We start from the raw sequence: 24,886 nt of genomic DNA, 5'->3' as shown, positions 1-24,886 counted from the left end.
TTAGGTTCAGTGAATTTCAAAAATTACAGGGCCCAGTGTTTTCAGTACTACTTTGTTCTTTTTAATACCTTGAGTGTCACTGAATTTTTAAAGCAATTGATCACTGCTCTCTGATTCTTTTTGGTACATAAATTAACTCTAAAAGGAAAACTCCAAAGATTAACAAAAGTAAATTCTAGCATGCATTATTGACTAGAAATCTCTGTGCCTTGTCAGGGCTTGTGAGCACAAGGAATGTTAATAATGCTTGTCCTGAGAAGCTTATTCCTCTGGTTAAATGCATAAGTATGTGGACTAAGTTTTACACGTACCAAATATCAAAAACAGTCAAAAGTCAATATAATGAAAACCAAGGGGGAATTTGTCTATACACTTCGAAATTCAGTGCAGGATGTGTTGTTGCAGAAAGAAAAAGATCATCAAAGACAGCAGAGTGCGGAAACAGAGTAAACAAGCACGTTCCTAGAGAGATTAGGCTATTTCTAGGAGTCCTGTGCACTGACCTTGGATGGAAGCAGCAGTCTGAAAGCCAATCAGTGTGGCCAAATCCCGTGAGAAGCACGTTGCCTTTTGGAAGGCCCAACACCTTCCAGAGTCGGTCCTCGCCACAGGAGACTAGGATGTCTTTGTGGGGGTGCATGGAGACACTGCACAAGGAAAAAGAAAAAAGAGTTTTCAGGACGTGAATAAATGAAATGGCAGTGGTTATCCGATATTAGCAAGGCAGGATAGTTTTGAGAGTACTGGCCCCAAAAATAAGAGGAAGCAGGTTCTGTATCCCTGCTATAGCTCTAACACTAATAGCTTTCTGATCTCCATCAATCTAATCAGCTTCACTGGATCTCGGATTCCTCATTTGCAAGACAAAGTGGTTGGTTTAGGTGATTGTGCATATCTAATTCTGGTTTGAAAAGAGTAATTCTGGTTTTTCTTTAAGGGAAGAAAAATTATGCCAATGGCATGTTTATGTTGGGATATTTGGACCAGTGGTCATGGTTACTATAGAACATCAACATTCTTTTCAAACTATCATGTGTCTTAAATCAGCCATTATCCAGGAAAAGATCATGAATCATAACCACATCATCATGGTTCTGTAATAAATACTATAAATGAAACATTAACTCCATGGCCCACTATCTACACAAAGTGAAGGAACTAAAATTCTATCCTAAAATACCACTTAAATTGGCTTCAGTCAATGCACGGTACACAAATTACAGTAATGAATTCAAGATTCAGAAGGCAATTCCCACTCCATACAGGCATAGAGGGAAATAAGAAAGAAGTATGTAAGATTAATGATTAACACATTAAGCACTATTATTTGAACTGGACTCTGATCACTGTGGCTATTTTAATACTGGAGCTTAACTATTTTAAAATCAAAGTATACAAGGTTAATGTCTGATATTTTATCTATGGTAATGCTTTAATCTTATTTATATAAAGTATCATCTATGCCTTACAATGTAATGGGAACAGATATGTCCAATGTTAAGCACCTATTAAAATTCCAACCTAAATATTAGTAACAAATTGTTCAATTTCAATTTGGCCATCTAAACTCAAAGACATAATACATTTACTTGCCTATGTAGTTCGGTAAGACATATGATGATTTAAAAAATAGCAATCACATGTTCATTTTTCCCTTAGTCTATTCTATAAATGGTCTCGTTCTTTTCTGCTGAAATATGGGTTTTAAGAAATACATTTCCCAAAGAAATCATGGCTCTAGTCCACACCAACATGGCTAACTAACTCCAGGCTTACATGAGAGCAAACCATATCTCATTATTTATACCTTACATTAATATCATTAAACTCTAAAATTATCAACTGAAAAATTATTTTTAAATTAGACCTACACAGTTTTAGGAATTTACTGGCTTCAACATTAGCAGCATTCAGGTCAAAGCCATGTAACCACTATGGGCATGGCCTTCTTTCTAGTGAAACATTTTTTCATTTTTCTCCAGCATTTTGCTGCTCAAAATAAACACAGTGGAAGGGAAATTATTCATTTTGCAATTCATCATAATGTTGGTTTGTGACTTTCAGAAGGCCAATTTAAGTAAAGAATTTATTACTGCTCAAACCGGATAGAAGATACATTTATAGAACTTAATTAGAAGAAAAATATGATGAGAGGTAAAAAATGTCAGATTAAAATGAATTCTGTATTCAAATACACACAAGAAGGCAAACCGAATCCTTGAAGCTACTGAGTATGATGTATGTTGGCTCACAGCTTTCCTGGCAGACACACGCACACTTGACCAGATGATAAATTACCCTCTTTAAGTGAAGATAACTAAAATCATTGATGTTTTTACGAACTTTGAAAGATAAGTTTCCAAAATGACTTTTGTGAGAGGAGCTATTTGTAGAAGTTAAGGCAAAAATATAAATACAAACCCATTGATAGCTAATCAGTTTTGGAAGTACTTTTTTCTGACTCGTCTCATCCCCTCCACTTTGTGGCCTCCTCTGTGACGCCTTAAACAACTTTGACTCCCATTCCACATGGACTGATCCTCCTAATCACACTCTGATTCCTTTGTCCATGTATTCCTTTTCTAACACTGGCATAGATACATACATGTACACACATGCATGTGTGTGTATATACACACATATATACACATGTATACATATATACACATATATACATATATACACATGTATACATATATACACATATATACATGCATATATACACACAGATATATATATATATATATATATATATATATCTGTAAATGACTTTGTGGATAATTCTATACACATTTCAGCCAGGCATAAAATGCTCTTTAGCTGAATAGAAATATTTTCAGCATATATAGAAAGGAATTTAATGCTTTGATAATACATTAATAAATACATGATTTTGAATTATTCATGGAATAAGTGCATCAGCAAATAGTGGACATAGCGATAAAGAACCCCAGTGAGGAGTTCCAAATCTCAGTTCAAATCACCCCTGTGGGAGGGAAGCACAGTTTAAGGGCCGTGGACCAGAAATATTTTCCCACATACAGAAACTGTTATTCTCAACTCCATAATGAGACATAATGTCATCATCATCATCATAATTAACTAATGGTAATGATACTTAACATTGAAAATTTAATGTGCCCCATACCTGGTACTAAATGCTTAGTTCTTACAAATGAAATGAAAGCTCAAAAGAGTCGGGGTTCATATCTGTGTTGTTTGCTGTATGCTCAACCCCAATAGTGGCTGGCACATAGTAGCTATTCAATAAATATTCATCAAATACATGACTTAGTGATTGATGTTGGTACTATCAGTATTGTTATTTTATGCCATAAATAGAGTTAGTAGAAATGCCATGTAAATTGCCCAAGCTTACCTTTGGTAGTGAATGGAAACCAACTTTGAACCCAGTATGACTTGGCTTTAAGACTCATAATTTTAGCTACTCCTACTTAGTATGAATATTCAATCATTTGTTATTTCTATGTGTACTAGAAACATCAATAATTCCTATTACAGAGCTTGGATGTAACTATTATCATACCCAGTAAATGCTTAAGTCATTTAGTCATTATTAAACCCTGAGGTGAAGAACCAATTTAGGAATTGTCAGCGTATTGTATCAGAGCTCAGTACCACCAGACACAATAGTCTTAGAGGGGTTAGAAGACCCTGCTCTTTACAGTTAATATGCTCTGGTACTGCAGGAGAAACCAAGGGAGGAGAGCCTCTCCTACAATTTGTCTATATAAGTTTCTGTGCAGATGTACATGCTGCACTTAACAAGATCTTTAAGATCTTTATTTTCTTGTGCTAATAGTACAAGTCCAGTATTACACATCAAGGTGTCTGAGGGCATTGACTTTTTTTTTTTTTTTTTTTTGAGACAGAGTCTCGCTCTGTTGCCCAGACTGGAGTACAGCGGTGCAATCTCAGCTCACTGCAACCTCCCCCTCCCAAGTTCAAGCAATTCTCCTGCCTTAGCCTCCTGAATAGCTGGGATTACAGGCACATGCCACCACATCCGGCTAACGTTTGTGTTTTTAGTAGAGACGGAATTTCACCATGTTTGTCAGGCTGGTCTCAAACTCCTGACCTCTTGATTCACCCACCTCGGCCAGCCAAAGTGCTGGAATTACCGGCATGAGTCACTGCGCCCGGCTGAGTTTTTATCTTTTATCATAGAGGTCTCTAAAAATAAATGTAGAACAATACTTAATAATCATTGATTCCATAGGCTTTTAATTCATTAAAAATTTACCCAGTTATACTCAGGGCTCAACTTTGTTTACCTCTGAATCAGTCTTTTGAAGAAGCTGAAGAATAGGAGTACTAACTAATACTTTATAGGAGTCAGTTCCTCTTCCCAAAATTGCATACATAAATTCATTCAGTGGCTATAATACAGGCATACCTTGGAGATACTCCAGGTATCAGACAATCTTGGTTTCAGACAATCTCAATAAAGTGAATATCACAATAAAGTAAGTCATACAAACTTTTTGGTTTCCTAGTACATATAAAAGTTATGTTTACCCTATACTATAGTGTATTAACTACATAATAGCATTATGCCTCAAATGACAATGAAAAAATACTTTATTGCTAAAAAATGATGATCATCTTAACATTCATCCAGTCATAAGCTTTCTGCTGGTGGAGGGTCTTGCCTTGATGTTGATGACTGCTGACCAATCAGAGTTGTGGTTCCTGAAGGCTAGATGGTTGTAGCAATTTCTGAAAATAAGACAACAATGAAGTTTGCCACATTGATGTACTTTTCATTTCAAAAAGATTTCTCAGTAGCATGTGATACTGATAGCATTTTATCCACAGTGAAACTTCTTTCAAAATTGGAGTCAACCCTCTCAAACATCTTTATCAAATATGTTTATGAAATATTTTAAATCCTTCCTTGTTATTTCAACAGTGTTCACAGCATCATCACCAGGAGTAGATTCCATCCCAAGAAACTACTTTCTTTGCTTATCAATAAGAAGCAACTCTTTATCCATTCAAGTTTTATCATAAAATTGCAGCAATTGAATCACATTTTCAGGATGCACTTCTAATTATGGTTATTTTTCTATATCTATCACATCTGATGTGACTTCCTCCACAGAAGTCTTGAACCTCTCAAAGTCATCCATGAGGGTTGGCATCAACTTCTTTCAAACTTCTGTTAATGTTTATATTTTGATCTCTTCCTATGAATCATGAAAGTCTCTTTCCAGAAGGTTTTCAGTTTACTTTGCCCAGATCCATCAGAGGAATCACTGTCTATGGCAGCTATAGCCTTACAAAACGTATTTTTTTAAAAATAAGAATTGAAAGTTGAAATTACTCATTGATCCCATGGGATGCAGAATTGATGTTCTGTCAGCAGGCATGAAAATAACATTTGTCTCCTTGTACATCTTCATCACAGTTCTTGAGTGACCAGGTGCATTTTCAATGAGAAGTAGTATTTTGTAAAGAATCATTTTTTTTTTTTTGAACAGTAGGTCTCAAAGGTGGGCTTAAAATATTCATTAAACCATGCTGTAAACAAATGGGCTGTCATCTGGGTTTTGTTGTCACATATGGAAAATAGATTTAGCATAATCTTAAAGGTCCTAGGATTTCCAAAATGGTCAATGAGCATTGGCTTCAACTTAAAGTTACCAGCTGCATTAGCCCCTAACAAGAGAGTCATCCTGTCATGTGGAGTGTTGAAGCCAAGCATCGACTTCACCTTTCTAGCTTTAAGAGTTTTAAATAACATATTCTTCCAATAAAGGGCTGTTTATGCTGAATAATTTTTTTTTTGTTTTTTTGTTTTTGAGATTAGAGTCTCTCTCTGTCACCCAGGCTGGAATGCAGTAGAGTGATCTCGGCTCACTGCAACCTCCGCCTCCCGGGTTCAAGCAATTTTCCAGCTTCAGCCTCCCGAGTAGCTGAGATTAGCCACCCGCCACCATGCCTGACTAATTTTTGTATATTTGGTAGAGACAGGGTTTTGCCATGTTTGCCAGGCTGGTCTCTAATTCCTGACTTCAGGCCACCCATCCTCCTTGGCCTCCCAAAGTGCTGGGATTACAGGTATGAGCCACCACACCCTATGCTGATGATTTTTTAGTTTAGTCACCTTCATTATCTTAGCTACATCTTCTGGATAACTTGTTATAGCTTCTACTTCAGCACTTGTTGCTTCACCTTACACTTTTATGTTATGGAGATAGCTTCCTTCCTCAAACCTCATGAACCAAACTCTGCTAGCTTCAAACTTTTCCTTTGCAGCTTTCTCACTTACCAGCCTTTGTAGAACTGAAGAAAGTTAGTTAGGGCCTTGCTCTGGATTTGGCTTTGGCTTAAGGGAATGTTGCGGTTGGTTTCATCTTTTATATAGACCATTAAAACTTTCTCATGTCAGCAATAAGGCTGTTTTGCTTTCTTGTCATTTGTGTGTTCATGGTAGACCTTTTAATTTCTTTCCAGAACTTTTCTCTTGCATGCACAACTTGGCTAGCTGTTTGGCTTAAGAGGCCCAGCTTTCAGTCTATCTCAGCTTTCACCATACCTTCCTTACTACACTTAATCATTTCTAGCATTTAATTTGAGAGACATGCAACTCCGCCTTTCACTTGAACATGTAGAGACCACTGTAGGGTTATTAAGTGGCCTCATTTCAATATTGTTGTGTCTCAGGCAATAGGGAGGCCTGACAAAGGGAAGAGAAATGAGGAAATGGCCAACATGTGGAACAGTCAGAACAAACCAACATTTATCAATTAAGTTTGTGGTCTTATATGGGCGTGGTTCTTGGCATCCCAAAAGAATTAAAATAGTAATGTCAAAGATCACCAATCATACATCGCCATAACAGACATAACAGTAATGAACAAGTTTGAAATATTGGAAGAATTATCAAAACGTGGCACAGAAATATGAAGTGAGCTCACACTGTTGGAAAAAAATGGTGCTAATAAACTTGCTTCATGCAGGGTTGCCACCAACCTTCATGATGTGGTTTGGCTCTGTGTCCCCACCCAAATCTCACCTTGAATTGTAATACTCCCCACATGTCAAGGGCAAGACCAGGTGCAGAAAATTGAATCACAGGGGTGGTTTCCCTCATGCTGTTTTCATAATAGTGAGTTCTCACGAGATTTGATTGTTTCATATGGGGCTTCTCTCTTCACTCTGCTCTCATTCTCTCTCTCGCTACCTTGTGAAGAGGTGCCTTCAACCATAATTTTAAGTTTCTTGAGGCCTCCCCAGCCATGCAGAACTATGTGTCAATTAAACCTCTTTCCTTTATAAATTACCCAGTCTTGGGTATGTCTTTATAGCAGCGTGAGAATAAACTAATAATGTAAATTAGTACCACAGAGAGTGGGATGCTGCTGTAAAGATACCTGAAAATGTGGAAGCAACTTAGAAACTGGGTAACAGGCAGAGGTTGGAACAGTTTGGAGGACTCAGAAGAAGACATGAAGTTGTGGGAATATTTGGAACTTCCTAGAGACTTGTTGAATGGCTTTGACTAAAATGCTGCTATTGATATGAACAATGAAGTCCAGGTTGAGGCGGTCTCAGATGGAGATGAGGAACCTGTTGGGAACTGGAATAAACGTGACTCTTGCTATGCTTTAGTAAAGAGACTGGCAGCATTTTGCCCCCGCCCTGGAGATCTGTGGAACTTTGAACTTGAGAGAGATGATTTAGGGTATCTGGCAGAAGAAATTTCTAAGCAGCAAAACATTTGACTTGAGTGCTCTTAAAAGCATGCAGTTTTATGCATTCACAAAGATATGGTTTGGAATTGGAACTTATGTTTAAAAGGGAGGCAGAGCATACAAGCTCAGAAAATTTGCAGCCTGATGATGAGATAGAAAAGAAAAACCCATTTTATGAGGAGAAATTCAAGCTGGTTGCAGAAATTTGCATAAGCAATGAGGAGCCAAATGTTAATCACCAAGATGATGCGGAAAATGTTTCCAGGGCATGTCAGAGGTCTTCACAGGACTCCTTCCCATCACAAGCTCAGAGGCCTAAGAGGAAAAAATGGTTCCATGGGCCATGCTCAGAGCCTTGCTGCTTTGTGCAGTCTTGGGACTCAGTGCCAGGGGTCAACATACAACTCAGGCCTTTGCTTCAGAGGGTGCAAGACCCAAACCTTGGCAACTTATATGTGTTGGGCCTGCAGGGGAGCAGAAGTCAAGAATTGAGGTTTGGGAACCTCTGCCTAGATTTCAGAAGATGTATAAACATGTCTGGATGTCCAGGCAGAAGTTTGCTGTAGGGTGGATTCCTCATGGAGAACCTCTGCTAGGGCAATGTGGAAGGGAAATGTGGGTTTGGAGCCCCCACAAACAGTTCCAACTGGGGCACTGCCTAATGGAGCTGTGAGAAGAGGGCCACTGTCCTTCAGACCCCTGAATGCTAAGTTTACTGACAGCTTGCACTGTGCACCTGGAAAAGCTGCAGGCACTCAATACCCATGAAAGTAGCTGGGAGGGGGCTGTACCCTGTAAAGTCACAGGGGTGGAGCTGCCCAAGGCTATGGGAGTCCACCCCTTGCATCAATGTGATCTGGATGTGAGACATGGAGTCAAAGAGATCATTTCGGAACTTTAAGGTTTAATGACTGCCCTATTGGATTTTGGACTTGCATGGCACCTGTAGACTCTTTGTTTTGTCCAATTTCTCCCATCTGGAATGGGTGTATTTACCAACTGCCTGTATCCCCAGTGTGTCTAGGAAGTAACTAACTTGCTTTTAATTTTACATGCTCATAGGCAGAAGGAACTTGTCTCAGATGAGACTTTGGACTTGGACTTCTTAGTTAATGCTGAAATGAGTTGAGACTTTGGGGGCTGGGAAGGACATGATTGTGTTTTGCAATTTGAGGGCATGAGATTTGGGAGGGGCCAGGGTAAAATGATATGGTTTGGCTCTGTATACCCACCCAAATCTCACCTTGAATTGTAATAATCCCCACATGTCAAGGGCAGCACCAGGTGGAGAAAATTGAATCATGGGGGTGGTTTCCCCCATGCTGTTCTGATGATAGTGAGTGAGTTCTTATGAGATCTGATGGTTTCATATGGGACTTCCCTCTCCACTCTGCTCTCATTCCCTCTCCTGCTGCCCTGTGAAGAGGTGCCTTCTGCCATGATTGTGAATTTCCTGTGGCCTCCCCAGCCATGCAGAACTGTGAGCCAATTAAACCTCTTTTCTTTATAAATTTCCCAGTCTCAGGTATGTCTTTATAACAGCGTGAGTATTAACTAGTATACTTCAGTTAGGAAAAAAAGCATTATCTATGAAATGCAGTAAAGTGAAGTGCGATAAAATGAGATATTCCTGTTCTCCTATGAGTATGTTTACCACTATCCCCATTTTTCCAGGTGGAAGAACTGGGACACACAGAGGTTAAGTGATCCACCCAAGGTCACAAAACTAGGAAGTAGCAAAGCCAGAATACACGAACTTGAGTGAACTGTCTCAAGTCCGTATACTTAAGTAGAGTTAGCTCAATACCTCTGTTGACTTTTCTTTTTTAGATGAAAGCAAGAGCAAAGAATGTAGTTTTATGTATGTCTAGGGGATTTATTGAGATGCATTTTGAATTTTCTAAAGAACTGGTCTTTTTTTTGTTGTTATTTTCTAACCATGTGTAAAAGGTTATAACTACTGTTAAGGATTAAGGATGTATTCCAATAAAACTAGTCACAAAACCAGTTGGTGGGCTAGGTTTGGCCTGTGGGCCATAGTTTGCTGATCCCTAAACATTTGCATGACGTGGAGTAGACTAACGTTTAAGAGCATGGTCTCTAGAGTAAGATGTGAGTTTTAACTCTTGCTCCAGTGTTAGCTAGCTAGACATTCTTTGATAAATTTCCTTATCGGCATTTTTGTCAGGTACCTCACCTGAAGAAATGGGACTACTGTAGTATTGATCACAAAAGCTTATTATGGGAATTTTTAAAGTTAATACTTGTACAGGACTTAGAATAGTGCTAGACACATAATGAAAATTTAGTGAACATTATCATAGCACAGAGAGACAGGGTCCCTGGGACCTGCCTGCCTAGATTTGAAGAATGGCCCGCAACTTAATTACCAGCTGAGTATGTCGTACAGCTCAGCTTTCTTATTTGTGAAAACAGGGCAAAAATACTGATCTATCAGGGCATTTGAGTATAAAATAAGTTGATATATGTAAAGTAGTTAGAACAATTATCTGAGCATTTGTCAACTTTCCACAAATGTCAACTGTTATTACTATTATTCAACATTATTGAACTTCATTGTAATTTGGCCCTTCATATAGTTAACATCTATCATTCATATGCTCTTCTTTTAAAGACCATGGGTAGGACATTCACTACTTAAAATTGTAGGTATTTACAATTAAATGATGTTTTCTCTTAGTTTTGATAAACACTGGACACTGCTGTGTTTAATATGATGTTAAGTCACTCTCTGACAAAAATGTAGCATCATAAATAACACTTTCACAAGTGAATATAAGGGATTTTGTGGTTGTTTCTTTCATGATAGGGATTTCAGGAACACACTGAGGGAAACAGCGGAGAGTATGTACAGATTCACTCCTATCCTTACTTGCAAGTATGCAACTGGCACAAAGTCGTTGCTGATTTTGGGGGAAAAGGGATGCGGAGCTGAAGATAGCAGGATACCTTTCCTCAAGCTTTGTCTGCAAATAGGTCTCCCTCTTGTAAACATAAAATGACTTTCATCCTCAAAGATGTCATCCCAAAGTTCTAATAAATAAGAATAACAAGCTTTTGCTTAATTTCTTCCTGGCACCTGCCCTAAGTGCCACAAACTCATTTTACTTCAAACTTTGAATATGAGCTTTCTACTTCCCTTTAACTTACTATTAATTATAATTACAAGATTCAAAGACAAAGGCCCTGTCACCACATTCCTAAGTTAATAAGCTTATAAGTAGGGTGAAAATCATACAGGAACACATCTTAGAGATTCAAGAAAAGACAATGTGGGTGAATACTAGTCCTGCTTCTTAATCAAGTCATGTCCTAATGAAGTATCCATAAAATGTTTTGTTAAATAACATACCAGGCACGTTGCATAAAATATTATGTTATGGCAGAGATTTTTTTCGTTTATAATAGGACACATTTCTTATAATAGACCACATGATATACACTTCAAAAGCTCTTCCCTCTAATTGAAATTGTTCTTCCCAGTAGTGGCATTACACAAGGATATTTTGGAGGGAGTATGTGTAGGTGTATGGTGAACACTATTAATTATCAGTAGAGTCGGTGACATAAGCACCACTGTTAGACTTTTCAAAAGAAAAGAATATTAATCCAAAAAAAGATTGTCACAAGAAAGACTAATTAGATACCCTTTTCTTCCCTTTAGGTTATTCAGCATTGTAAATGTTTCCTTCACTTCAGTTCACAGGCTCTAATTATTGCCACAACAGATGCACAGTGGGTGGAAAATAAATCAGTATCAAAACTTGTGCCCTGTGAACATTAGATGACCACTTATGTGCTTGTCCTTAAAGGCAATACACACTCACAGATTACGTATGCTTTTATTCAGGTTGCCAGGACAAATAAATAAAATGGAGTTGTCTGACTGTTGCTCAGCTAAAAACTGCATCTTATATCGTGATGTACATCAGCATTTATATAAAGTACTTTAACATGGAATTTTTTAATTATTCCAGCAAATATGTGTTTATAGCCTATGATGTAGTATGCAATACAAAGGCATCACCCTCAGGAAACTTACCTATGTGTAGGGGAGAACAAATCAGAAAATAACTGAACAAAATAACTCAGCTGTAAAGAAAATGTAGTAAAGTGATATAATAAGTTGAGGGAGAATGTTATTTTTGATGAGGTGGTCAGGGGAGCCCACATTGAAAACATGACCTCATAACTGAGACCAGAATGACAAGGAAGAAGTACCTTTGGGATGGTCTAAGGGCAGATGGTGTCAGTCACAAGTGACTGCAAGTGCAAAAGTGCTAAGGCTGCAAGGAGGTGGTGCACTCAAGGGACAGAAGGAAAGCCAAGGTGACTGAAGAGAACAAGTGAGGAGGACTATGTTGAGGATGAATAGAGAGCAAGAGGAAGGCAAGTACCAAAGTCAGGCTTTGTAGGGCTTTTGGACTGAGGAAAGACAACTAAATTTCTCCTAAGATCATTTCACGGTTTTAAGTAGGAGAATTATATATGATTGATGTATTTTAAAAAAGATATCTGTAGCTGCTCTGTGGAAAATGGAAAGTGAGAAACAAGAGAAGAAACTAGGACACTAACTTGGAAAGTATAGTAGCAACCCAGATCTATTTAAACTACGGCTCCTCATCATTATGGCAGATGTCGCTTTAGTATATTGGCATTGTCACCACTATCTTCAGGAAAGGTCAACTCATAGTTGTCCTCGCCATTAAAAAATATTTAATAATTAAGTGTACTTAAAAAGTGCCAAGGTGAAATGCAAATGCAATAAAAGCCACAAAACAAATGTGTATACAAAACATAATAATTTAAAATCTGTCAAAATAAGACAGTGGATCTTATTCATTTTCAGAAGACAGCTAAGTAAATGTGAAAAAAAATGAAATCTTAATACTTCCCCAGCACTTTAAGTTTTAAATACTGTGAGATTATAGGTTTTATTCAAAGCACAGCAGGATTTACATCATTAGGATCTAGAAAGTAGCACTGTCCTTTTATTTTTTACTAGAGTGGAGCATTTTTACAGTTTTTTTCACAGTTTGTGGACTTATTAATAATGCCCTAGAGGGTAGTCATAAAAGCTAAAGCTTCAGTTTTCTTGTCTTGTTCAATGTTCTTCCAACCTTATACATACTGTGTACGCCTTGCCCCCTGGCTAGTAGTGTTAATCCCAATCATTGGCAAGGTAAGAGGCAGCTGAGACCAAATATCTGCTCTGGTTCAAATGTAGGGAAAGGCCTTATGTAGTGACTTAGACTTAATACTCAATGGTACTGTGATTAAATTTCACCCATGTTATAGAACATTGTAACATTCATCCAAATTAACAGTTTACTTTTATTTTAAGAGGGAGTCTCACTCTATCACCCAGGCTGGAGTGCAGTGGCGCAATCTTGGCTCACTGCAATCTCCGCCTCCTGGGTTAAAGTGATTCTCCTGCCTCAGACTCTCTAGTAGTTGAGATTACAGGCACCCGCCACCATGCCTAATTTTTGTATTTTAGTAGAGATGGGGTTTTATCATGTTGGTCAGGCTGGTCTCGAACTCCTGACCTCAAATAATCTGACAGCTTTGGCCTGCCAAAGTGCTGGGATTACAGGTATGAGCCACCACAGCTGGCCTATATTATTAGTTTACAGATTCAACCGAAATCTTTTTAAACATGGTATCAATCCTTTGGTCTTTCTCGTCTCATGTAAAACTTTCCACACAACTTTCTAAAAACTTGTATTTTATTCTTAAATTAGATAGCAACATTTTATACTTCTGAACTAAAATTTTAGTTTAATTCTGAATATAAGCGCTTCTCTAGGAAAAGTCTTCATGTTGGATAAAGCTAAATTTTAGCTAACTGTGATTAAATTAATTATTAAATAAGGGTAATACTATTTTGGCCTTTTAAATATACTAATATAAATGTTCCTTGGAAATTAGTAGACTGGTTTGTTATAAGAAAAAAAATAAAACCCAAAGTGAAAATAAAAATATAAAGACTTACATTTTACAACATTCAACTCAAACATCATTTATGGAAAGTCAACATATAAGCAAATAAGCAGCCTAATAATCTTTCTTAAGTCACCACTGATCAAACCTCATCAGCACACATTCTCTTGCCCTCCTGTCTCCCATCCCTCTTTCTACCCGGAAGAAAATCATAAAAATCAGAATTTCTCTTCCCAAAGGTGGGTCTTAGAAACTAGAACCCCCCTCCTACAAAGCAAGCCATAAAACCTTCTCTTATTTTCCTTAAAGATCTTCATTCCGGAGAGGTCCTGCCCTGTACTCGAAAGGAAGAAATGCTATACAGGCAGGACAGAAGAATCTGAACCGTCAGGCCTCTCTGCGTTTCCCCTTCCAGGTTATTATCATTAGAGCAATCACATTTTTGTCCAATCACATTTTTGTCCAATCACATTTCTACTTGACTGTCCATTCTTCATCGAGCCTAAACATACACAGTTTTCCCTGGGTTTTAGGTTTTCATTTTTGAAGGTTTCTCTGTCATGTAAAACTTGGACTAAACAAATTTGTTTTGCTTTTCTCTTATTAACATGCCTTTGTTATGGTAGTGCCGGTCCTGACCCTTATAAAGAAAGATATCGCATCTTTCTAGTTTTCCTACAGTCCACATAATGTCATTTCCATTTTCTTCAAAGTTATTCAACTTTCTAATACACAAAAGAAATACCATTTCAAAACACACAGATTCGACTAAAGGAAATTTGTAAACTCTAAAGACAGGAGAATCAAGACCTACTATTTTGGTAAATGAAATGAAGACAATCAATGAAGCAGGTGAATTACTTCCAGACTTATGAAATTATCTCCTGGAACCTTCCTGCTACCTTAGCAGCTGAACATTTTATGCTACGTAGTTTTATATATACTGTGGTTCATGTTACAAAATCACTGTACTTCTTTATGATTTAACAAGTTTGAAAAGATACATTACACATTTATGTTCTAAAGAAAACCATTTCAATAATAAAGTTTATTTGGTTACTTCATGTTTCAGCAATTTATAAGAATTTTGTGTTGTTATGAATGTAAAATTTTCCATTTCATATCTCCTTATTATATTAGTGGCAAAGAGTAGATTATTTGGAATGTCAAACTTCCTTATGGTAAGGACTTTAACATGAAAAATGTCTTTTCAAGGAGGATATTTAGAAATATAAACTACATATAGTCTAGAAATAACTGGAAGAATTACAACTGAATACATAAAATTCAGGTGAATTTACATGCTGAAGTACAGTACAGAATTCACTTCAATGTGGCTCCAATTTATTAGATACCACAAGCCAATATGATTATTGTAATGACATATAATGACTTTTGTATCTATTTTGTAAATAAATTAGAAAGCCAATATTAATTTTTTTATCATTGAAGTATACTCAAACTTATGGTTTGGATATGTTTTGTTTCCATCTCATGTTGAAATGTTATCCCCAGTTTGGTTGGGTTGGGAGGTGGGGCCTAAGTAGGAGGTGTTTGGGCCATGGGGGTGGATCCTTCAAGGATGTTGTGGGGCCATTATCACAGTGGTGTGTTAGTTCTAACTCTATTCGTTCCTGCATGGGCTAGTTCTTAAAAAGAGCCTGGTACCTCCCCGCTCTTCCTCTTGGTTCATGTCCTGCCATGTGGTCTGTGCACAAGCTGGCTCTCTGTCACCTTATGCCAAGAGTGGCAGCAGCCTGAGGTCCTCACCAGATGCAGATGTACAATCTTGAACTTTCCAACCATCCAGAATTGTGAAAAAAATACATCTTTTTTTCTTTATAAATTACTCACCCTCAGGTATTGCTTTATAGCAACACAAACCCATAAGGTTTGGAATTTGAGGCACATATTGAAATTTTAAAAAGTTATATATATGTCAATCTGAGTCTCAATTTCTACACTAAAAAAAATTCCTAAGACTGTGAATAAGTTTCTATTATCATATTTCAGTTGCGTCATAGACCTTGCGCAGAAACTGTTGTGAACAAGAGGAATAGATCAAATCTCTGGGTTTGGCACTCACTATATGTAATTTGAGATGCTGGCAAGGGGAAGTTGAAGAGCTGCAAGGGGCGATAACTGGCATCAGTTTCCAGTAGATGGTAGGAAGGAAATAGGATGGGAAGAAGGGAACAGGGGTATAAATTGGGATTATAAAAACACTTTGGTAAAGTTGTTAAAAATTACTCCACAAACACAAATAAGTTGAATTCCGGGGTGGCAACCAGATAGATATAGCTAGAATTGATAAATGGAATGAAAAGTACATGTTTAAGGGGAAGGATTGGGCGGCCAATTCAGCCAAGGTGAAAACTGATGAACATATAAGGCTGTGAGACATAAATCCAAAACAGGAAGCTTAGTATCCAGAAATGGGTCCAAACAATGACAAATTAAGAAAACCAAGAAACAGACCTGAAATGAGTCCTGATAATCTGTCATGCAGTAGGATATCACTTCATATGTCTTTTACTTCCATGCAGTTATCTCTGCATCTTAAATTCTGCTGACATCTTTTTTCTTCTAATTCATGTGAAACAAGCAAAAATAAAGAGATATCTATTGACTCCCATCTACTCACTGTGGGTAGGAAAAGAGGACAGAGGGAGCATCTAAACAGCAACTTGCTACAATCCAGACAAGAGCTAGAGCTTCCATTTCTACAAGCCAAACAGGAGTGACTCCACAGATATTCAGTTGCATAATTTCTTATCTACACTGAGTTTTACCAAATTCAGGGAAATAAATAAAAGGTATGAACCATTCCCAATTCTCTCAATCACACAGCTTAATCATCTCTCTTTTAATAAATAACTCAAATTACTCGCCTTATTTCAGCACTAAACGTCTGCAGCACACATCCCTCTCAAAATTACCCAAAGCTTCCTCTATAACATATGGCACTGCCTCCAGTTACTTTTTGTACTATATGCCTGTGTGTGTGTGTGTGTGTGTGTGTGTGTGTGATTCATTTATATTATAACATTTTGTTATCCTTATCAAGGAGAGAGAATCTCACTGTAAGAGTAATCAGGAGAGGTCTGTGTCTGCTGTACTGTTTCTGTCTCCTTAATCTGCTTGTTTAAACTCTGCCTGGATCCTGTTGTCCTCTGACTACCTAACTTATGTAGGCATACGAATGCATAAGAATCAAATGGTTCGGATGTTTGTCCCCACCCAAATCTCATATTGAAATGTAATCCCCATTACTGAAGTTGGGGCCTGGTTTGGGATGTTTGGATCATGGAGCTGGGTCCATCAGGAATGGCTTGGACCATCCCTCTGGTGCTAACTGAGCTCTCCCTCTTAGTTCCCAAGAGATCTGGTTGTTCAAAAGTGTGTGACACCTCCCTCCTTCAGTCTTTCTCTCTTGCTCTTGCTTTTGCCATGTGATATGTCAGCCCCTCTTTGCCTTCCACCCTGATTAAAAGCTCCCTGAGGTTTCAGCAGAAGCTGAACAGATGCCCAGCACCATGTTTCTCATAAAACCGTAGAAGTATGAACCAATTATACCTCTTTTCTTTATAAAATACCCAGGTATTTCTTCATAGCAGTGCAATAATTGCATAACACAATGTCCATGTCAAAACCTCTGGAACCTGTGAATATGCTTAAAATAGGAAAATTATCCTGAGGGGTGGGTTTAGTCTTATTACAGCAGTCCCTATAAGCAAGGGAAATTAAATGAGACAAAGGGTAGGTCAGAGAGATTCAAAGCATGAGGACACTTAATCCACCTTGCCTGTTTTGAAGATGAAGGAATGGTGGAAAGAGTCATGAAACAGGATGTCCTCTGGAAGTTGACAAGTACTCCACCTGACAGCCAGCAAGGAAACAGGAAGCTCGCTTCTACAACCACTAAACCTGAAGTCTGCCCACAGCCTGGATGAGATGGGAAGCACACTCTACCTCATAGCCTCCAGATAAGAGACTAGACCTGCTGACTGTTTGATTTTGCTGAGATTCTAAGCAGCAGAAGCCATTGAGCCTGCATGAATTTCTGACCTACATAACTGTAAGACAATAAATTAGTGTTTAAGTCACTAACTTGGTGCTAATTTCTTATAGCAGCAATAGAAAACAGATACAGTCTAGCAGTGAGTAACAAAGGAAATTAAATTAAAATTAAAATACATATATCACATGGAATATGAAATTATAGTTTCTAATATTTTAAATATAAGATAAAGGGGTCTCACTGTACTAGACTGTTTCCAATAAAAATAACTCAATTATAATTTTATTTATAATTATATTATTTTGTGTCAAATTAACTAGATGGAATACAATTTTATGACATGGACTGGTTTTACTAATGATATTTTTATTGGTTTTGAACCACACAGGAACATTGTAATTGAGTCAGAAAAACTATAGTCAAAAAAGGTGAGTAAAATAAGCTACTTTAACTTCCACTACAATGAAATGTTAAAATACATCTTATTCTAAGAGGAGTTTCTTCAGGTACTACTCGCAGGTAATTTCAGCAGGGATATATACATACACATGTATATATTATACTACATTATATGTAATTTATACTTTAGTATAATATGTATGTACTTATAAGTTCTAAATCTTTCTAAACAGGCTTCAACTGATTTTATCATATTTTTGGATTATCAGTGGTAAACTCCTTTTCCCTAAAAGATAAATGTGAAACTAATTTTCAGAACAGTTTTCAACAATCTTAAAAATAACAGTAGTTTAAAAAAATAGTTTGGATCATTGTTGATATGTTTTAACTTATAAAAATAATTAAGGCACATGAATTTATCTCAAATTATCTGACTGATTAATGACTTGCACTAGCCAATGAAATGCTAGTAAATGTATCACACTCAAGAGACTTGGAAAGTATTTGTATGATTAGGCTTGCCCTTTCCCGCTGCTACCCCAACCCCACTTTCATCATGAGAAGATATCTACCTGTCCTAGTCTGACAGAGGATGAGAGACATAGAGCAGAGTGAAAATGTCCTGATTTCCACATCAAACCAAATCAGCTGATCCACACATCTGAGTGAATTCAGTTAAGACCAGAATAACCATCCAGCTGAGCCCAGCTACAAACAACAGAATGGCCCAGCTGACTACATGGGATGCCTGAGCTTCAAATCCTTACCATTGTGTGCCACTGAGGTTTTATGGCATTTTGTTTTTGTTTTTAACAAAGGGTTGAGGTGATGAAAGTTAACTGATACACATGCATTTTATAACACTTTGTATCATAAAAGTTGTTCTTTACTTATTTTACCCATTTATTGTTATTGAAAGAAGAAATTCTTTGTGTACATATTGCTTTGAACTTATTAACACTGTTCATTTTCATTACGATTAAGAATAGAGGGCCACGCATGGTGGCTCACGCCTGTAATCCCAGCACTTTGAGAGGCCGAGGCAGATGGATCACGAGGTCAAGATATCGAGACGATCCTGGCCAACATGGTGAAACCCCGACTCTACTAAAAGTACAAAAATTAGCTGGGCATGGTGGTGGATGCCTGTAGTCCCAGCTACTCGGGAGGCTGAGGCAGGAGAATCATTTGAACCTGGGAGGCGAAGGCTGCAGTGAGCCAATATCGTGCCACTGCACTCTGGCCTGGGCGACAGCAGGAGACTCCATCTCAGAAAACAAAACAAAACAAAACTATAATAACTAGATATGTAAAACAAAATAGCAATAATATAAAACCTTTTTTATTAGATATTATATGTACTTGCTTTTAATGACAATTTTCTCAGGAGAAAGTATTTAAGCTACCTTAGAAAGTACAGCATTTAGAATTATAGTCATAGGACAATGGAGCCAGAAGAGATTGCCCATTTAAAGAATGTTTTATCCAAATATACCATGTTATATATGCATTGTGAAAAATGTTGAATTCCAGATTCACTCTTCACTGCCACTTTGTGTATTTTGGGATCATATCCTCTGTTTCCAATTTATTTGTATGGCTATGTATGCAAAACAATTTTGCTATTATCCTACGACAACCTTTAATTTGGAAAGCAAATCAATTTCAAAAAGTAATATTACATAAAGATGAATGACGAAAAACATTAAAAATAGTTACTTTATGACATTGTTTCCTTTCATTGGTAAAGACAGTAAAAAACTGGCTATAACTATGAATATTTAAAACTAATTTTAAAACAATTTATGCTCCTCAGACCCTACACCTTATTAATAATCAGTTGGCATTTATTGGCTATTATAAGTCTAAGTCCTCATAAATCAAAAAAGAATAACATAAAATGTCTTTTCTGTGTTGTTAGATTTATAATCTGAAGTATTTAATTTTGCCTTCTGAAAACTGGTGAATATTATATGAAATGTTATATTTTTCAAATTTGGCATGAATTAATTTATTGACTTAATCATCTGTTACCTGTTAGAAATTCCCAAATCATTTGCTTAAGATCCTTCAGTCTGGCTAGATAGCCGAAATCACTGTGTTTCTTCCTTTCTATCAATTACAGTTCCTTTTTACCAATTATGATAATTTCCTAGTAACTTTTCTCCTCCTTTTTGACTCCATCTTTTCCATCTGATCTCTGAATGTTAATTAGGCTGAGACAAAACTTTTGTGTTCAATACTCCTTCCCTGCTAACTTCTCCCATTCATTACTTCAGGTTTCACTGGTCATGCTACTAAGTTACTGGAAATGTCAAGTGAAGTAGAAAACCTTTACTCAAGCTGAGTGTTCTTTGTTCTAACCCTCTGTCCTCTGACGATCTGAAGACATGACAACAATAATGAGAAGGCAACTAGGTTTTTGACCTTTAGGTTTTAGCTTTCTTATTTCTAACATTACTGTCACCCATACTTGCCAATCTGAACTACAAACAATCCACAGCTTTTGCAAATGGTCCTAAATAATTAAAATTTTAATAATTTTTATATTACATTACTATAATGATAATAATCCTAACTTAGGTCATAGTGAGTTCTTGACCAAAAAAGAAGGGGGTTTTCTCGTTTGTTTTTTTTTTTGAAATGGAGTCTCACTCTGTCACCCAGACTGGAGTGCAGTGGTGCGATCTTGGCTCACTGTAACCTCTGCCTCCTGGGTTCTAGAGATTCTCCTGCCTCAGCCTCCCAAGTAGCCAGGATTACAGGTGCACGCCACCACACCTAGCTAATTTTTGTATTTTTAGTAGAGACAGGTTTGCACCATGTTGTCAAGGCTGGTTTCAAACTTCTGAACTCAGGTGATCAACCCGCTTCAGCCTCCCAAAGTGCTGGGATTACAGGTGTGAGCCACCCTGCCCGGCCTAGATGGGTGTTTATTGACTCTCTGCATTAGAAAAACTTGAGAAAAAAGACAAACACTGGCATTTGAAAGACTAAAATAATACGGCTTTCATAATCTTGGGGCTGGATTTGATCTTGGAATTTTTTGGTAGCTCCTGATGTGTCTTATACTGTTGGGTTAGATGCTTCTTTTATAGGGTTGTAGAAAGTTGTGAATAACATGAACCAAGTGCATGGATTAGTCACTGTGGATTGTATAGTTCTGTATGACTGGCTTCATGAGACAATTTCTCAAACAATATGAAACATTAAATTACAAAAATCAGCATTTCTCTGGTACTGCTTATTTAAAAAATAAACTTGCTTAAAATGTACAAGAAGTTAAGCTTTTATTTTTACATTTTTAAAAAGATGTCTACAATAATGGCACCTAAAGGCCAGGCATGGTGGCTCACCCCTGCAATCCCTTGGGAAGTAATGTAATCAGCATTTTGGGAAGTCAAAGTGGGAGGATCATTTAATATAGGTGTTCAAAACCAGCCTAGGCAACATACTAAGACCTTGCCTTTACAAAAAATAAAAGTAAAAATACTAGCTAAGTGTGGTGGCACATGCCTGTAGCCCTAGCCACTCAGGAGGCTAAGGCAGGAGGAAGTTTGAGTCTAGGAGCTGGATGTTACAATGAACTATGATGACGTCACTACACTCCATCCTGGGTGACAGAGCAGGATCCTGTCTCTAAATGATAAAAATAATAATAGCACCTAAAATATAGTTTTTCCAGGTAAATTAGTTTTAACTTTTAGCTGACTCTGGAAATACAGAAAACTTACATCCAAGGACAATTCATATGCAGAAGGAGATTAATATATTACACTAGTAATTCATTTTTCAATGCACTGATAGCCATAATAACTAGTTTAAGATGATATGAACAAAACAAACAAAATGTTAGTTTGGCAAAAAAGCAATTAAACCTAATATAATCATTTCCTATTTTTAAAAAACAATTCGCTTCTTAGTAAATTTATATAAGTGCCAAGGATTATGCAATAGAATCAACTACTTACATATAAATTGTATATACATGCATATAATTTTTTACAACACATATACACATCCTATTTCTTATTACTCCTGGTTCTTACTGTTAAAACTGTGAAAATAAAACAGAAGATAAACACCAATTTTTTCTGAGGAAACTGCCAAGAAAATAACCTATGTTCAAAATATACAAATAAATGTGCACAATGTATCTGCTACAACATGTTATTATGATTAACTTTTTAGTTCCTTCCCTGTATTACTAATCCAGTAGATGCTTCTCTATATGAAAGACTTGGATTGTAAAAGCTTTATGAATTCGGGAAAGAAAATTATGTCTTTGGAAAAAAATTCAAAATACACAATTCTTAATTTATTGATTATATGAAGTGTTTTAATGCTTTCCTATTTTGTCAACCCTCAAAAAGTTTACATGATGCACACCTGTTTCACAAGACTGTGGAAATGAACACAAATGCTTAATTATGAATTTAAATATCATTTAGTAATTGTATCCCATCTCATTTTGCCATTAAAATATTCTGCTCCTTACAATTAAGTGAAATGTAGATCCTAAAGAATGTAGAGATTCAGAAAAAAGTTTTCTTATACATATAACTTAGATTTTAGTTATATTAATATTTGTGCCACTCAGTGTAAGTCCCAAAACATTTATATACAGAATTTGTTATGGGTTTTGAAGGTCTAATAATGCATATATAATTTGATACCATAAACATAGCTATAATTGTTCTACAAGAAAGACTTCCCTGTACTTAAAAATATGTCCTCAATTATCAAAGGCGCTAATTGTACATTAGCTTAACAATATAAATCTATCTTAAACCAGAAAAATAATGAAACCTTTAAAATACATCGACAGTTAAGTCAAAATTATAAGCATGAAAAGAACAATGCTAAAGCTATGTAAATTATTGTTACAGTGAAGTGACTTTCAAATTTTAACTCTATTTCCATTAAAGTGATTCTTTTACTCATTTTATTAAGTTAGAGATTTTTTCTGGGGAAAAAAGGGACATTAAGATGCATCAGGAAAATGGGAAAGCAATTAAGTAAACCAAGGATCTAACATGAATATGAAACTCTTGTTTTCCTGGCACTACCATGTACAAACTACCCTTAAGTCATGCCCCATTGGTTTTGTACCAAGTGAAGAAATGATCTTGCCAACTTAAGTCTTTCTGTGTGTTCATTACACGGACCCACTACTATCATGCTCATGCCTATATTTTTTAGGGGTGCATTGTGACATACAAATGAGCATACTCTTTCTTTCCCCCTCTCATTTTTCTAAGGGAAACCAATCAAAAAACAAAAACCAAAAAAAGCACTGCAATAACAACAAAACTCCTTTCTGTGTGCTGCAGGAATTAACAGAAATGCTATATACCTAGATGAATTACTTGACAGTAAATGAACTTCTCCAGAGCCATGAAGTCTATTTCAGACACCAGCAGAGGCTTTGTGTGGAGAAATAGTTAAGACCTACAATATGCTTAGGCCTCAGCATGTCTTTATTCATTTATAATGGTTATTATTATAGTTTATGGTCTTAGTTTCCAACATTCTTCCACCAAACTGCGTTACTCCCCAGTTCACAAACAAGGACACTAAACAATGCACACTATAACTTTCCACTTTCTTGTTCTGCTTCCATTGTCACTAGGGCTACCTAGTGACAGGTTGTTCCTCCAGAAGACCCATGCCACCCCCATCTCACTAACCAATCCTAGCCCTTTTTGAGATTTAGAAATCCTGTCTCAAAGATGACGTCTTCCACGAAGCCCTTCCTAGTTTTCTCTAACCGGTTGTCTCCCAGATTTTAAACTCCAGATTTGAACTATTTATTGTAGACAGTTAATGGAATTTACCTTACTCTACCTTGAAAGGATTTTTTTTTTCTTCCCAAATTACTTAAAAGTGATAAAACTTTCTAAAATTCAAGGTAATTTTCCAAAGTTTAACAAACATTTTGTTTATTTCTCATTTGCCTTTTAAATGATTTCTATAGCAAGGGAAACTAACGTCAGAGTTTGTCTCACATTGTGGGCGGGGGAAAGTTTCTATTCAATTTTGAGTGGCTGAGTGCCTTCTGAGAAAGCATCATCAATTTCAAGTCTCTTATCCAGCTAACTAAACAGGATAATGTCTTCTGGATGGTTTTGACTCATTTATCAATGTAATTGCCACAATTCTTTTCTTCAGTAGGTTAATAGAGATTTGGCCTATGTATGGTCATTATTAAAGTCAGTGATTAAAAATATCAATTCCTTCTCTTTACTTTCTTTTCTATCAGCATTTTAATGTGCATTACTAATTTCCAAGTGTGAAAAGATTATCCAAATTTGAAACAATGACAAAAAGAAAAACATCTGCTTTTCAGAAATGGCCTGCTTTAGAAACCCTCAGGAAATTCAAGAGTAATTATAAAACTGGAATACTGAAAGTTTGCTGAGCACACGGCTTTCTCTTTCCAGAGAATGCCAATATAAATGTTCTTTTCCTACCTTTTTAGTGTTTCTTCTTTTCATAATAGGAAGAGCCTTCCCTTTATTTCCCCCTCCTCATCCCCTTTCTACAGCTGTTAGCAAGAAGTCATAAATCTCATTTCAAAAAGATATTTTAAATGGTAGCTCATGAAAATGTAATTCCACACTGTAAGATTGTACTGTAGCATAATCAAAACCCTGAAATTTCACTGATGGATTACATGGTTGTATGCATGCTGCACACTGTACATATCAACTTTACTGCTGTACAACAATAATGTCACATTCCAGGCTGTGAAGTATGTTCACTTTTAAGAAAACTATCA

The 24,886-nt window shown here is 36.7% G+C and overlaps 1 protein-coding gene across 4 annotated transcripts in view; it reads right to left on the bottom strand.

The window, feature by feature from the left end:
• LOC105481157 (sperm associated antigen 16) overlaps positions 1-24,886 on the bottom strand; it is a 1,164,883-nt gene that overhangs the window by 580,228 nt on the left and 559,769 nt on the right. For all 4 annotated transcript variants that reach the window (XM_071073329.1, XM_071073330.1, XM_011740504.2 and 1 more), the window contains exon 11: positions 504-647. In XM_071073329.1, the coding sequence (XP_070929430.1) occupies positions 504-647 (144 nt within the window). The remainder of the gene's footprint in view (positions 1-503; positions 648-24,886) is intronic.

Source organism: Macaca nemestrina, chromosome 11 (assembly GCF_043159975.1).
Source record: "Macaca nemestrina isolate mMacNem1 chromosome 11, mMacNem.hap1, whole genome shotgun sequence".
NCBI lineage: Eukaryota > Metazoa > Chordata > Mammalia > Primates > Cercopithecidae > Macaca > Macaca nemestrina.
Note: the sequence above shows the minus strand (reverse complement) of the source record. Positions and strands in the feature narration are given on the sequence as shown.